Below are 16,864 nucleotides of genomic sequence, written 5' to 3'. Positions count from 1 at the left end.
GGTTAGTGAAGTTGTCTCCCAAGCTCTGTTGCTAGAAGCAAACCTTGTGCTAACCTCATATTTCGTGGAGACTATGATCTTCGGCGGGGTAGCACATGATCAGGACACCAGTGCTGTGAGCAATACCACTTGCCACTGGGTAGAACCTGTGTTAGTATTTGGCATGTCTTTGTCATCTCTGATCAATATTATTACCATTGCTGGTGAGTTTGCAGACAGAATGTGTGATATGCAGCAGAGCAGGAGGGTGACCAGCTATAAGAGGAGCAGTGTCCAGGGCTGCCCAGCTCTCTCCCAGGTAAAGGTGCCACCAGCAAAGAAAAGAAACCGGCATTTCAAAGTGGCCAAGATGGAAATCCCCATGCAGCCAAGCTACAGGGTGGGAGATGGATGGGGCAAAGGGAATGGGGCTGAAAACACGTTGTGGGTGGAAGAGGGAAACGTTGTTGTTTAACATGAGTATTGCGGTAGCTTCTCCTCAAGGCCCCAACCAAGACTGGGCCCATTGTGCTAAACCCATGGAGCTTGCAGGCGTGGAGGCTAGATCTCAAGGGAGGAATGACTCTAGCTTGAGTCGAGGGAAGGAGGGCTCTGGTTCACACATGTGGAACACCATGAAGAACCAGAGAATTGGCAGGTCTGGGCCAGAACACGAGGTTGAGTCATGGAGCTCAGTAACCCTTGAAATAAGAGGCAAAGAGGCCCAGGCTGGAGGTGTGAAGAGATTGGGTTGTGCATATTGTCATGAGCATGCTTCAAAATAGCCAGCTTGCATTCTCTTTTGTAGATTCTGCCCCAATAACTGGCCAGACATTGCGAGGAGTTCAGTCACTGTATTAACTCTCCCTCACTTGTTCTTTTTTCCTCCTTTCCAGGATCTGGGACAGCCGGGAGCTGCAGGTGGCCCATAGGTTCCCGGTAAAGCAGTATATTCAGACCTACTGTGATGTAAGCCAGGATGGACGGTACTGCATCAGTAGCAGCAATGGCTTCAGTGGGGAGGGCTGCGAAGCCACAGTGAGTTTTCTGGCTGGGCAGCAAATTGCTGCTTGTTCTAGACCTCTCCAGAAATTGATACCTATAGACGGTAACCTGTCTTGCGGGCAGCAGGGCTTAGCGGGTTCACCTTGGCACTCTGAGAGCAATCCTGCCAGGAAGTGAAGCCTGTGCGCTGGACTGGCTTTAACCTTGGTATTACCTGTCCCTCACCAAAGGCTTTTATGTAAATGAAGTTGTCATGGGATAAGAGGGAAAGTCCTTTCATGGATTGAGAACTGGTTAAAAGACAGGGAACAAAGTGTAGGAATTAATGGTAAATTTTCAGGATGGAGAGGGGTAACTAGTGGTGTTCCCCAAGGGTTAGTCCTAGGACCAATCCTATTCAACTTATTCATAAATGATTTGGAGAAAGGGGTAAACAGTGAGGTGGCAAAGTTTGCAGATGATACTAAACTGCTCAAGATCGTTAAGACCAAAGCAGTCTGTGAAGAACTTCAACAAGATCTCACAAAACTAAGTGATTGGGCAACAAAATGGCAAATGAAATTTAATGAGTCTGAATGTAAAGTAATGCACATTGGAAAAAATAACCCCAACTATACATGCAATATGATGAGGGCTAATTTAGCTAAACGAGTCAGGAAAAAGATCTTGGAGTCATCATGGATCGTTCTCTGAAGACGACAATGCAGTGTGCAGCAGCAGTCAAAAAAGCAAACAGGATTTTAGGAATCATTAAAAAAGGGATAGAAAATAAGACAGAGAATATTCTATTGCCCTTATATAAGTCTATGGTGCGCCCACATCTTGAATACTGCGTACAGATGTGGTCTCCTCATCTCAAAAAAGCTATACTGGCATTAGAAAAGGTTCAGAGAAGAGCAACTAAAATGATTAGGGGTTTGGAGAGGGTCCCATATGAGGAGAGATTAAAGAGGCTAGGCCTCTTCAGCTTGGAAAAGAGGCGACTAAGGTGGGATATGATAGAGATATATAAAATCATGAGTGATGTGGAGAAAGTGGATAAGGAAAACTTATTTACTTGTTCCCATAATATAAGAACTAGGGGCCACCAAATGAAATTAATTAATGGGCAGCAGGTTTAAAACAAATAAAAGGAAGTTTCTGAGTTTTTGGCTAACTGTTCCTCAAAGTCCTTTTTGGCTTTTCTTATTAAATTTTTACACTTAATTTGGCAGTGTTTATGGTCCTTTCTATTTGCCTCTCTAGGATTTGACTTCCACTTTTTAAAAGATGCCTTTTTATCTCTCACTACTTCTTTTACATGGTTGTTAAGTCACGGTGGCTCTTTTTTAGTTCTTTTACTGGGTTTTTTAATTTGGGGGTATACATTTAAATTGAGCTTCTATTATGGTGTCTTTGAAAAGTGTCCATGCACCTTCTGTTTCTGTTTAACTAACCCCCTCATTTTTGCATAGTTCCCCTTTCTGAAATTAAATGCCACAGTGTTGGGCTGTTGAGGTGTTCTTCTCACCACAGGGAATTATGCCTCTTGAAATGCGTACTAATGAAAAATCATCCCACTGGGTTTTGACTCTTTCAGGGGAGTTATAGGACCAAATGCTGATCCCTCCCAGTAGCAAAATTCCTATTGTGTTCGGTCAGTCTAGAGTTTGACTCTGCATTTAAAATAAAACTGCACGGGGCTGGGTCCCACAGCTGCCCTGGTGATTGCATGGCTGTACCCTGGCTGCTCTAGGAATGTGGCATACGCCATCCCACATCCGCTGTGGGGAGGAGTGGAAGATAAAGACTGGAGAGCAAACACAGAACAGATGTGTGAAGGAGTTAAAACTGGCAGCAGGCTATCTGCCAGCAATTCAATGGGAAGATGAGGGGAGTGGAGCACCAAGCTGGAACGCTCGTGTAAGCCTCCGTGGGTATGTTTGTCTCAGGCTCGAGATAGATGGCAGTATCAGCGTGGTGGCAGGTGCTGAGTGAGGACAGCAAGGGGGTACCCGGGAGATGTAATGATTGTTTTTTCTTTGTAAAGCAGCCAAGCGTGGTGAAGGAATAGTAACAAATTGGTGAAATGGCCTTCGGGTTGAGCTCTTTATGTCTGTTCCTTTGCAGCTGTGGGACCTAAGGCAGACAAGAAGCCGCGTGCGTGAGTTCAAGGGGCATTTCCAAACCACAGCATCCTGTGTCTTCCTTCCCAAGGGTCTTGGTCTGATCCCAGTCGTTGCCACTTCATCACATGACTGCATGGTGAAGATCTGGAACCAAGACAGCGGAGGTACGGCCTCGAAATGTGACTTAGGGCTTGGCTACACTTGCGAGTTAGGGCGCCCGGGGCTGCGTTAATGCACTCTAACTCCTGAGCCGTCCACACTAGCGAGGCACTTAGCGCGCCTGGACTCTACAGCTGTAGTGCTCCTGGTAATCCAGCTCCACGAGAAGCATAGTGTTTGCTGTGCCTTGGCTGAAACACCTGAGCGTCAGTGGGAACGAGGTGTTCCGTTACTGCGCTCTGATTGGCCTCCAGAAACGTCCCATAATCCCCTTTAGTCCAGTGGCCACTCTTGTCATTGTTTTGAACTCGGTTGTAGGAATGCAGATGTGCCCTTTCAAAGCTCCGTTTCTGACATCCGGTATGCTTATCTGCTCCGGGACAAAGCAACATTACTGAGGAATGCTGCTTGCTGTGAGTGAGTGTGTGGGGAGAGGGGGGTCTGCTGCTGTCTGAACTTACAAGATAGCATGCTGACACACTCTCAGCACCCCAAAAACCCACTCTTCCCACACACACACACACCACACTCCCTGTCACATTTGAAATGCACATTGCAGCCACTTGCACGCTGGGATAACTACTATTATGCATGTTGCAAGAGTTGCTAATGTGGCCACACCAGGATGCTTCCAGTTGAGTGTGTAAACACAGGGCAGCGTTTTCCCTGCTGCAGTCTCCAAAGCCTGGTTTAACTCCCAGCACTCTACATCTGTGAGTGTAGCCATGTTCCTAGGAGGGACCACGTATTGACGGGGTGTTAAAACGTCCCTCTTTATTCCTCTCTCAGATGGTTGGTGATGTGCTACTGAACTTTTATCCCAGCGGTCTCCAAACATTGGAGAGTTGCGCCCCCCTTACCCATGTCCACACCCCTCCTCCCCGGGGCCAGGAGTGGGGATGTGGCTCCAGGTGAGGGGGGAGGGGAAAGACAAGGAAAGGATTAAGGAGGCCAAGGCTGGGGCCTCAAACTGGGGATGAGTCTGGTGCTGGGAGCCATAGGGGAAAAATTTGCCAAGTTCCCTGCTCCCACTCACCTCACCTCTGCCTCTTCCCCGAGCACGCTGCGTCCACGCTTCTCCTCCCAGCACTTGCCACTGCAAAACAGCTGTTTCGTGGCATAACAAGCTCTTGGAGGAAGAGGGGAGGAGTGGGAACGCAGCGTGCTCAGGGGAGAAGGCAGAGAAGAGACGGGGCTGGGGCACGTATTTGGGGAAGGGGTTGGAATCGGGGCGGTGCAGGGGCGGGTTGAGTACTCATCGGCACCAGCAGAAGCGCCGAAGGCAGGGCCACAGCCAGGAGCGGAAATGGAGCTGCAGCTGGGCTGCAGTGGGGGCTGGCAGCTGGGCCTGTGGCCAGGTGCAGCTCCACTGCTGGCCTTGGCCCCAGACCGGGAACAATGCCGCAGCTAGCAGCTGAGGCTGGGAGCTGGCAGGGGCCGGGAGTGGAGCTCTGGCCGGGTGCGGAGCTGCACCGAGGCTGGGGAAGGGGATGCAGGTGGGGGCAGGGAGGGAGTGGTTGGCGCTCCCTCCCCACCGCATATGGGGGCTGGCCTGGGCCCCACCGCACCGTCCCAGATGTTCCTCCATGCTACCCCACAGTTTGGGGACCTCTGCTTTGTTCTGTAAGTAACTGACGCAGATCCAGCCTATGGGGTTTTGACAGAAATGGCTATTTCATGAGCTGTGATAAACAGCTTGGACTCAGTTTCTATATCACAAAAATAACGAGTGCTCAGGTTTGTAACCTCGGAACTCAGTCACATCCTGATTCAAGTGAAAGGATGCTATAAAGGGTGGAGTTTTACACATGAGACAGTCCAGCAGCTGGGAGGACAGGATAACATGTGAAGGGAAATGCCAGGGAGTTGTCCCAATTGGACTAGATGCTGTAACTGCATTTTGAGGCCAGGGCCTGGTTACTGAACATTCCCGCTCACTTTGGTTGATGTTCGCAGGCTGGCTCCAGGCACCAGCAAAGCAAGCAGGTGCTTGGGATGGCACATTTGCAGGGGCAAGCGGGATCCAGCATAGGAGCTGAGAACCAACGGGGCCCTGGGAGCTGAAGTTCCTTGGTCAGCTCCCTGCCTATAAAACCAGCCCTGGAGCAGGGAAAGAACTACATTTCCCAGGATTTCCTTGGTAGCTCTCAACAGGAAAGGGAGGGGGAGGGAGTGAGGTAGCTGAGACCTCCTGCTGCAGCTTGTTGTGAATGGAGAGTTCACTGCTAGAACTGGTGGCACTGTGAATGGTAGTGTTACCATGTTTTAACATTCAAAAAAGAGGACACTCCATGGGGGTAGCCCCGCCCCGCCCCCTATCCACTCCCTCCCACTTCCTGCCCCCTGACTGCCGCCCACAGAACCCCAACCCATCCAACCCCCCTGCTCCTTGTCCGCTGATCACCCCCACCCAGGACCCCTAACCACGCCCTGGAACCTCACCCCCTATCTAAGCCTCCCTTCTCCTTGTCCCTGACTGCCCCCTCCTGAGACCCACCCATCCTAACTGCCCCCCTAGAACTCCACCCCCTATCTGTCCCCTGACTTCCCTGACCCCTATTCACACCCCTGCTCCTGACAGACCACTGGGACTCCCACGCCTGTCCAACCATTGCCTGTCCCCTGATTGCCCCTTCCCCAGAACCCCATATCCATCTAACCTCCCCCCACTCCCTGCCCCTGACTGTCCCCCTGAATCTCTGCCCCATCCAACCCCCCCCCCCGCACCCTGTCCCCTGACTGCCCCGACCCCTCTTCACACCCCCACCCCCTGACAGGTCCCCCTTTGACTCATCCAACCCCCCCTTCTCCCTGTCCCTTGACCGCCTCCTGGGATCCCGTGCCCCTTCTCCAAACCACCCAGACCCCCTTACCGTACTGCTTAGAGCAGTGTGGCTCCGCGCAGAGTCAGACACGCTGCTGTGCTCCCCCGCAGAGGCGCAGCCTCATCCCCCCAGAGTGCTGCCAGCGTGGCATGCTGAGGCTGCAGGGGAGGGGAGAAGTAGAGGAGGGCATCTGGCTGGGCCGCCCTGTCAGCCGTGCCACGCTCTGGATTGGAAGGGAAATCCTGGACTTTTTGAGAGTTTTACAAATTCCTCCCGGACGGCTATTTAAAACCCAAAAAGCCGGACATGTCCGTGGAAATATGGACATATGGTAGGTAACCCTAGAATGGGGAACACGTATGCCCAAGGAGTAGAAGACTTTGGCCCAGATATCCCCTTCAGAAGACATCCCCAGACTGGATTAGGGATACTGGTGTGACCTCACCTTGCAGCCCCCAAAGTAAGAATTGGGTGGACTAAATGGACAGAGTCCCTCTCTATCTGAAGCCTGGCAAGGGAGATACATGGATCCCACTAGAATTTAAAATGAAAAGTAAGGGGGGAGGCTCTACTGGACCTGGGCAGCTTTAGATACAGTACCAGGCACGCAGGAGGATTTACACTTCTGAGCCATGGAAGCAGAAATTGTCTTTTCCTTTCCAGATTTAGTTAATATTCAGAAAGGGAATCTAGCATCTGCCTTCCAGATTTGAAAACCCTCAAAATTCAGGAGTGCTCAAGCTCAGTTTGGGCAGCTGGTACTTCATTTCTCCCAAATCGGATATACTGAGCCACTGTAACCTGCTGTAGAAAAAGTAGGATAAAATTGAGCAAGAAATGCTTCCCAGGGGTTATTAGGACTGGAACTGCTATTTTCAACAGCCATTGCCCCCTTTTTTTTTTTTTTAGTTTTTATTTGTTTAAAAGGAAGACAGTGATATTGCATTGGCAAATTCCCCATAGAAACAAAGAGTGGAACAAAAGAATAATAAAAGCACCTCAACTTTTCCTCATTTATGTAGGACAGTCATAGGATAGGGCTGGGGCGGCAGGGGGCTGCGGGTGGGAGGGGGGCCTAAAACTGGGCGGAGAGCCCAGGGCTGGGACAGCAGGAGGGTGTGGGGGAGCCCAGGGCTGGGGTAGGGAGTAGCCAACATTTTTTTTGCTTGGGGCGGCAAAAAACCTAGAGCCAGCCCTGAATGTTCATACTCACTTTTGTGACTGGGAATTACAGTGATTAAGGCATGTGATGAGGTTTGGCCTTACTATGATCTGAGAACAAAGAGCAAATACCTTCTAAGCACTATTATACTGGGAAGCTTGTGTTAGTTGTTGCTTATCTACCATCCAGTTTAGAATACAGAGAGGAGAGAGCTACTGGAAAACAGCATAGACTCTCCCTTTACCCACAGACAGTTCAGCTTCCTGCACACACCCATAGAATCATTGAATCATAGAATATCAAGGTTGGAAGAGACTTCAGGAGGTCATCTAGTCCAAACCCCTGCTCAAAGCAGGACCAATTCCCAACTAAATGATCCCAGCCAGGGCTTTGTCAAGCCTGACCTTAAAAACCTCTAAGGAAGGAGATTCCACCACCGCCCTAGGTAACCCATTCCAGTGCTTCACCACCCTCCTAGTGAAAAAGTTTTTCCTAATATCCAACCTAAACCTTCCCCACTGCTACTTGAGACCATTGCTCCTTGTTCTGTCATCTGCTACCACTGAGAACAGTCTAGATCCATCCTCTTTGGAACCCCCTTTCAGGTAGTTGAAAGCAGCTATTAAATCTCCCCTCATTCTTCACTTCTGCAGATTAAACAGTCCCAGTTCCCTCAGCCTCTCCTCATAAGTCATGTGCTCCAGCCCCCTAATCATTTTTGTTGCCCTCCGCTGGACTCTTTCCAATTTCTCCACATCCTTCTTGTAGTGTGGGGCCCAAAACTGGACACAGTACTCCAGATGAGGCCTCACCAATGTCAAATAGAGGGGAATGATCACATCCCTCAATCTGCTGGCAGTGCCCCTACTTATACAGCCCAAAATGCCATTAGCTTCAGAATTGATTCCATGATTTTTCCAGGGACTGAGGTGAGGCCTGTAGTTCCCCAGATCTCATTCCACAGTCTGCTGGTTGTAGAGGCCACTCTCCAGCCCTGGCAGTGAAGGAACCTGAGCTCAGGCTGGATCCCCCAATAAACTGCCTTAATCCTCCTGCTTGGTTGCAGTGTGCTGAATGGCATTATTGGTATGTTAGCCTCAGTCTTAACCAGCAGTTGATATCTGCACTTGTTTTAATAGTAGCTAAACTAAGACTCTGAGTGCAAAATCATGTATTATTAATTTGTGTTATGATAGTGCCTAGGACCCCAGTCTTGGGCCAGGACCCCAAGCACCCAGGGGCTGTACAAATACAGAACAACACTGAATGAATTTGATTCTGTTTGCCTGTTTCGTAAATACCCTGTGAAAGTCACTGTTGGTGCCACTGGGATGGGAGGAGCTACTACAAATGTCCTAGAAGACACAACATTAGGCTGTCTCCAGATAGAGGTGCATATGTCTGATGTTCTACTCTCCATTTAAAATATATATTGTGCTGAAACCTCCTTTGTGTTGGAAATAAGTTCAAGTCTAAGTCAATCTAACAGCCCTGCACACCAGTCCCCACAACCAGAATCAGACCAAAGTATTGCAGCCCTCAGGAGAATGAACTGTTGTGTACCATAGGCAGAGAACCAGGGCGGCTGGTGGGTGACCAAGATGTGCCAATGCGCAAGGATCCTTCAATGACAGGGAATTGAATGAGTGAGATATTACCCAGATGATCCTAGCTAGTGATCTGCACCCTATGCTGCAAAGAGGGTGAAAACCCCCAAGGTCCTGTCAGTCTGACCTGGGGAAAATTCCTTCCCAATCCCCAATTTGGTGATCAAATGTATATTGCCAAAAAAATGTAATAAAGAAATAAGCAGGGGGAGGGCAATGAATCTGTGTGGCATTAATTAGGGTTATCTCCAGAAGTGCAGTAATGAAGAATTTTATTGGCATTGGAAGAGAGGCTTGTTTTAATGTTCATTAGTGGTGATCAAAATCATCAGGAGGTGCTGAATTAATATGAGGGCTGACTGTGTTTTCTGCACTGAGACTAATGTGTTACAGGTCTCAGCTGCACCTTCTGCAAAGCAGTAAGGCTCTAAAGTTCTGAGGTTTCTTTCTGAACGTGATCCTACCCCCACCCCCATCCCCATGACCGAGAACAATAAATCCAGCAACAATTAGGCCAAAGGAATTAATATATTGGTGAAACAGGATCCTGCAGACAAATCACTGTGAGAACAGCATGTTTTGTGTGATAGGAACGTCCTGAGTTGGAAATCTGCTAAATTATAGTGCCTAAGCAATACAATTAACCCTCAAGCATAGATCCTTCCACAGGCTATTGTAACATACCAGCTATTATGAGAGGATGTACAGTTCCTAACAGCCCCTTGTGTAATGGGTACCTGAGAATGTGTCTCAAACTGTGCCAACCCCATTGCTGTCACAGTCAGTGTGTATTAGGACTGACTCCTCCATTGTCCCAGGCTTGCAGGCAGGGGCAGCTCCAGGAACCAGCACGCCAAGCGCATGCCTGCGGTGGCAAGCCATGGGGGGCGTTCTGCCGGTCGCCGCGAGGGCGGCAGGCAGGTTGCCTTTGGCGGCATGCCTGCAGAGGGTCCGCTGGTCCCGCAGCTTCGGCGGACCTCCCGCAGGCGTGCCGCCGAATTCGTGGGACCGGGGACCTCCCACAGGCAAGCCACCAAAGGCAGGCTGCCTGCTGTGCTTGGGGCGGCAAAATACCTAAAGCCGTCCCTGGTTGCAGGAGTTTCTTAAGGCTATGTTGGCACCTGAATGGGCTTCGGATCAGCACTCTGAGACAGCCAATTGGAGGCACAGGAGGAGCTGATCCTGAGAGCAGCCCCTGCAAAACAAACACTGCAACAGTCTGAAATCCCAGCTCGCAATCTGGGTGACCTGCTGTTGCTAAACTCCGGATACACGTGGCACCTGTTTGTTATGTCATCTCCCCTTAATCTCTGTTCCTGTCCACCACTGCGGGGGGAGCAGAAGAGCAAAGAGATGGCATGACCCAGTTGGGGCCTGGTTTTGTGCTAGTTTTCATGTATCTGTCATGGGACTGTTGAGCAGTAGAAGCTCTCACTTCTTTGGGTTGAGAGAGGGGCAAAAGGGAACCTTGATCATGTCCCTTTTTTAATCCTAGAAATACCAGTTGCTAACACTTGGCTTGCAGAGGGGCCGTGGCCAATGGGAGCCCTAGGAAGGCTCCTACAGCAGGGTGCTGTGGTGGTAATGTCAGATGAAAGAAGTGCCTGACCTTGGAGACAAAGTGGGGCCAGATTTCATATGCTGGACCATGGGTTCCTTTCAATGTCATTCCTGTGTGTCTGTAGAAGGGCCCTATAACTGCACACACACCCCTTTAAAAAGCCTCTATTTTCTGTAGGTGAGTTGTTTGTTGTTTCAATATACTTCTGAATTACAACAAAACACATCTGACTGACTAACGTTTCCCTGTTCTCTCCACAGCCTGCCTGGTCACCTTGTGCCTTGACGGATCCGGACCCCTTGCTTCCCTGGCTGTCTGTGACAGCTCCACACTTCTCTGTGCCAGCTTCAACTCGGGAATTCACTTACTCAGGATAAACAGCATTAAAGGGCTGGAGCTCCAGGAGGTGGCAACATTCTGATTCGTAGTGACCCTCTCTGCCCCAAACCATCATGGTCAAAATCCAAAGCAGGAATTGCCTCTCTGGTTAAGAAGTCTCTCGGTCATTAGTACTCATTTCCTGACTGACTAGGTTTAATGGCCAGGTACCTGTAATATCCCTAGCCCCAAATCAGCAACAGTGCAGAGCCAGCAGGGTCATCATCAGGTTCCTGTTTCTGAGATTATGGAAACTAGCTGCATCCATTTTTAAAGCCAAGTCATAGATGCATTTAGGCCAAATTTTAACTTAAAATAAGCCTTGCACATTTGACACACAAAATCAAAAGCAAACTAGTTATAGATCTAACAGTTAGATGAGAAAAAGAGACACAAACAGAGACTCTAGTGAAACAGGCTGCCGGCCTACAGGGAAGTGTGTTTCTGGGAACATCCTGCTGACCACAATGGGGTAGCCTCCATCCTGTCGTGCAAACATCTATTCCTTGCTATGCTGCAGGTTTTGTTGCTTTTCTTGTTACAAAGAGCCTATAAAAGAAGGCCTGGATGCTTGTCAGCAGAGGTAAGGAAAAATCATGGATCGTTGTCCCTCTTGCCTTATCAGTGTTATGTCGGCATCCCATTTGTTACCCCCAAGGTCACGCCACCAGGGCAGAGTCTGGCTTACTGAGAAGCCTGGGTTACTGATGCTGTGTGCAGTAGCAGACTGAGGAACAAAGGGTCCATCCTGTTATCAAGGTAGAAGCTGAATACTGTGCTGTGAAGCAGCAAACTTGCTACAGATCTGAAAACCACCTTTCAGATGTCAGCATGTGGAATGAATGGCTTGTTTCAGAACATACCAGTAACAGGCTAACTGAATTAACATGCTCAGGTGTCGGCTAGAGAAGCTCAGCCCAGTTCTCATTGCTCAGGTTCGGTGTGCTGTTTAAGGAAGTCGAACGCTGTGCCCCAAAACGAATGCTTGTTCTACAACCAGGGCTGGTGTACGTGCACCCTGCTGGCAGGGGGGGAGAATTCATGCTCTTCACCTGTCACCAAAAGCTTTGGCAGCAGCTGTGAAGGTAGCTATTTCTCCACAATCCAAGGCAGAAGCAAGCTGATAAAAAAGACTAATGGAGTTGAAGAAATAATCACATGTTCTTGGCACATTGCCAGCCTGTTGAGCGGAAGCTGTGGCAGAAGACTTCAGGGAGAGGTGACGCAGGAAGAACCCCGGAAGAGGGGTTAGGGAGAGTTTTCACTTCCAGCTAAAGCTGATTCTGCAAATGGGATGGCTGGTGTTTTTAACAGGTTTGCCTGGGCTCAGCCTGCCCCTTTTGCCCTGGTGTAGCCAGCTTTTCTGTGCAGAAAGTGCTCCAGTGAGTCAGTAACCAGCTACCAGATGCTTTCCTTTCCATGGGTGTGTTTGGCTCTGAGGTTCACAGTGCTATGGGAAGGTCTGTCCACCACTTCCTGATCCAATAGGCTCGGAGCTCACAATGCCAGATCCAGGGACTGCTGTGGGGTTACTGCTGACTGAGATTCCCTGAGTGAGAGCAGAAGTAGGCAAGAGAGGTTTCCTCTCCTCTGTGTGCCAGAGGCTGAGGAGGATGCTTAGTATACTACAGGGTGCTTCTCCACCAAGAAAGGCTATTGAGAGAGTTCCATGTACGTACAGATCGGGCTCCCCCTGTGGGGTTTGTAGGGGCTAGCCAGTCTTTGGCTGGCAGCCTGGAAAATGCTGTCTGTGTTGGTTAATATCCTTGATTGGTGCTTGCTTACCGGGCACTAGGAGCTACAGCCCAGATCACGTGATGTGGATGCTTTGTGCTATGGTGCCGGGGTGCTTGCCAGTGGAAGGGTCACCCCAGTGCAGTGGGGACGCTGTGGTGGCACAGAGCTCCGATAGCAACTGCTATGTCACCCCTTCACTGTGCTGTCCAATGTCACCCACTGGTCCTGACGCTTATGCATTTGCCCTCTGCCTTATGCCTGCCTGCAGCCCTGATGGAGTCTCAGGCTTCCAGCAGTGCTGCAGAGACTCAGCAAGACTCTTCTTGCATTTATAGCCCTGCGGCAGCTGTGGTGCCAGACACCAGCACTAAAGCAGGGAGTCTCTTGCATGCTCCCTGAGCTGACACCCAGCCTGCCTCCAGCTTGCTGGAGATAGAAGCAGCTCTTTGCCCCGCTCACTTTTCAGCAGGTAGTTTGGAGCAGAGGGGAATGTGGCTGGGCTTTGGTGGGATGAGGGGAAGCTGGAGGAATGGAAGATGCAGGGTAATGGGAAGAAGGATGGAGAGCTCCACCCCTAACAGCCCTACAGGCTGTCTAAGGCTCACTTGTCCTTCTCTGCTGCAAGTGAGCCCGTTACCGCTCCTGTAGTCTGCCCTTGGACACCCCCTGTATTGCCTCAGCCCTTCCTCCTCCCCTCATGTTCTTCCCACTGCTCGGAAGGGGAAGATTGGTGATTCTCACTGGTGAGAAATTTCACACATGTAGCTGCACAAAACTTGGCAGCTGTGCCCCTCCCTGTTTGTGGCATAGGGGTGTCGCCAGGGGGTCCCTGGCCAGGGTATTCTCCCTTGGACAGGCCAAGGGAGAATTGGCTGGTAGGCTAATTTGGCACCGCCTTAGGGTTCTCTGAGTTGTGTTGGGGGTGCAGCCTGGCAGGCAGCTGGCCCTGGGCTGATGCCGTCTTTCCCGCTGCCTCCTGAATGTGGCTGTACATGCCTTGGCCAAAGGCGAGGTTCTGTAGATCTCCATTTCCAGAGATGGAGTCTTTGCGAGGGAGGAGACCCTGGGCTACGGGCTCCCAACCTATCTGGTGGCTCTCTCTGCGGCAGGTAGAACTAGATTAAATAGGTGGTGCTAATCTGCACTGTAATCCCTGAAATACGTGGAATATTCCCATCTGACTAAATAATTAATGGCATTTTAAGTTGCTGCCTTATTGGTCCCCAAGGACTTGCCTCTTTAGGCTTCCCGGGTGGCCTGGGAGATCCCCTCAGCACATGTGACCTGTGACTGGAGGGTTTTCTTCATCATAGATTCATAGATTCTAGGACTGGAAGGGACCTTGAGAGGTCATTGAGTCCAGTCCCCTGCCCTCAGGCAGGACCAAATACTGTCTAGACCATCCCTAATAGACATTTATCTAACCTACTCCTAAATATCTCCAGAGATGGAGATTCCACAACCTCCCTAGGCAATTTATTCTAGTGTCTAACTACCCTGACAGTTAGGAACTTTTTCCTAATGTCCAATCTAAACCTCCCTTGCTGCAGTTTAAGCCCATTGCTTCTTGTTCTATCATTACAGGCTAAGGTGAACAAGTTTTCTCGCTGTTCCTGATGACACCCTTTTAGATACCTGAAAACTGCTATCATGTCTCCTCTCAGTCTTCTCTTTTCCAAACTAAACAAACCCAATTCTTTCAGCCTTCCTTCACAGGTCATGTTCTCAAGACCTTTAATCATTCTTGTTGCTCTTCTCTGGACCCTCTCCAGTTTCTCCACATCTTTCTTGAAATGCGGTGCCCAGAACTGGACACAATACTCCAGTTGAGGCCTAACCAGCGCAGAGTAGAGCGGAAGAATGACTTCTTATATCCTGCTCACAACACACCTGTTAATGCATCCCAGAATCACATTTGCTTTTTTTGCAACAGCATCGCACTGTTGACTCATATTTAGCTTGTGGTCCACTATAACCCCTACATCCCTTCCTGCTGTACTCCTTCCTAGACAGTCTTTTCCCATTCTGTATGTGTGAAACTGATTGTTCCTTCCTAAGTGGAGCACTTTGCATTTGTCTTTGTTAAACTTCATCCTGTTTACCTCAGACCATTTCTCCAATTTGTCCAGATCATTTTGAATTATGACCCTGTCCTCCAAAGCAGTTGCAATCCCTCCCAGTTTGGTATTATCTGCAAACTTAATAAGCGTACTTTCTATGCCAATATCTAAGTCGTTGATGAAGCTATTGAACAGAGCTGATCCCAAAACAGACCCCAGTGGAACCCCACTTGTTATATCTTTCCAGCAGGACTGGGAACCATTAATAACTACTCTGAGTACGGTTATCCAGCCACTTATGTACCCACCTTATAGTAGCCCCATCTAAGTTGTATTTGCCTAGTTTATTGATAAGAATATTAAATGAGATCATATCAAATGCCTTACTAAAGTCTAGGTATACCACATCCACCACTTTTCCCTTATCCACAAGACTCGTTATCCTATCAAAGAAAGCTATCAGATTGGTTTGACATGATTTGTTCTTTACAAATCCATGCTGGCTATTCCCTATGACCTTGCCACCTTCCAAGTGTTTGCAGAGGATTTCCTTAATTACTTGCTCCATTATCTTCCTTGGCACAGGAATTAAACTAACTAGTCTGTAGTTTCCTGGGTTGTTTTTATTTTCCTTTTTATAGATGGGCCCTATATTTACCCTTTTCCAGTCTTCTGGAATCTCTCCCATCTCCCATGATTTTCCAAAGATAATAGCTAGAGGCTCAGATAGCTCCTCTATTAGCTCCTTGAGTATTCTAGGATGCATTTAATCAGGCTCTGGTGACTTGCAGGCATCTAACTTTTCTAAGTGATTTTTAACTTGTTCTTTTTTTATTTGATCTTCTAAACCTACCTCCTTCCCATTAGCATTCACTATGTTAGGCATTCCTTCAGACTTCTCGGTGAAGACCGAAACAAAGACGTCATTAAGCATCTCTGCCATTTCCAAGTTTCCTGTTACTATTTCTCCCTCCTCACTGAGCAGTGGGCCTACCCTGCCCTTGGTCTTCCTCTTGTTTCTAATGTATTGATAAAAAGTCTTCTTGTTTCCCTTTATTCCCACAGCTAGTTTGAGCTCATTTTGTGCCTTGGCCTTTCTAATCTTGCCCCTGCTTTCCTGTGTTGTTTGCCTATATTCATCCTTTGTAATCTGTTCTAGTTTCCATTTTTTATATGACTCCTTTTTATTTTGTAGATTATGCAAGATCTCGTGGTTAAGCCAAGCTGGTCTTTTGCCACATTTTCTCTCTTTCCTACCCAGCGGAATAGCTTGCTTTTGGGCCCTTAATAGTGTCCCTTTGAAAAACTGCCAACTCTCCTCAGTTGTTTTTCCCCTCAGTCTTGATTCCCACAGGAGCTTATCTATCAGCTGTCTGAGCTTACCAAAATCCGCCTTCCTGAAATCCATTGTCTCTATTTTGCTGTACTCCCTTCTACCCTTCCTTAGAATTGCAAACTCTATGATTTCATGATCACTTTCACCCAAGCTTCCTTCTACTTTCAAATTCTCAGCGAGTTCCTCCCTATCTGTTAAAATCAAGTCTAGAACAGCTTCCCTCCTAGTGGCTTTTTCAGCCTTCTGAAATAAAAAGTTGTGTGCAATGCAGTCCAAGAACTTATTGGACAGTCTGTGCCCCGCGGTGTTATTTCCCAACATATATCTGGATAATTGAAGTCCCCCATCACCACCAAATCTTGGACTTTGGATGATTTTGTTGTTTAAAAAAAGCCTCATCCACCTCTTCATGGCACCAGGTGAAACCCTTCCAGTTCACAAGCATTAGCTGTGTCCTTGCTGCTGCTGTTCCCTTACGGTTCTTGTCTGACAGAGCTCCCTGCTACATATGTGACTATGGCTAATAACACGTTCATAGGTCCACATTGGAAAATGATACCCCTTGAACTAAAGGCTAATTGCAGAGTCTGGATGCTGGAGAAGGCTGTTCCCTTCTGTGGCATTAGAAGGGAACACAGAGCAAACTCTGCCCCCCCCAGCTGTCATCCCCATTTTGTTCCCCAAAGGATAGTTTGCTTCTCTCTGTCCCCTCCCCAAGAGTTCTGTCACCCTCTGAGCTTCCCAATGTTCTTTGTGCCCTTGGCTCCCCTATCTGTAGTGTTCCCCACAGATGTCCCCTTTTCTGCTGCTCCATGTCCCCTGGATTCACTATGTCCATGTCTTGCCCAGAGACCCAGCTCTCTGGGGGGTGCTGCAATAAGGCACTGGGGCAGGGTGCATGTGTAATCCTTTAGGATCTGCAGGGCATGCTTCCAAGGTGAGCTGTG

General features: G+C 48.9%; 1 protein-coding gene across 2 annotated transcripts in view; it reads left to right on the top strand.

Moving 5' to 3' along the window:
• The window catches only part of WDR31 (WD repeat domain 31), a 53,298-nt gene extending 41,201 nt beyond the window's left edge, over positions 1 to 12,097 (top strand). For both annotated transcript variants that reach the window (XM_030535539.1, XM_030535538.1), the window contains exons 8-10: positions 876 to 1,017; positions 3,094 to 3,256; positions 10,667 to 12,097. In XM_030535539.1, coding sequence (XP_030391399.1) covers positions 876 to 1,017; positions 3,094 to 3,256; positions 10,667 to 10,827 — 466 coding nt within the window. In that variant the 3' untranslated portion in view covers positions 10,828 to 12,097. The remainder of the gene's footprint in view (positions 1 to 875; positions 1,018 to 3,093; positions 3,257 to 10,666) is intronic.
• Positions 12,098 to 16,864: the final 4,767 nt, after the last annotated feature.

This window comes from Gopherus evgoodei, chromosome 16, assembly GCF_007399415.2.
Source record: "Gopherus evgoodei ecotype Sinaloan lineage chromosome 16, rGopEvg1_v1.p, whole genome shotgun sequence".
NCBI classification, from domain to species: Eukaryota; Metazoa; Chordata; order Testudines; family Testudinidae; genus Gopherus; species Gopherus evgoodei.
Note: the sequence above shows the minus strand (reverse complement) of the source record. Positions and strands in the feature narration are given on the sequence as shown.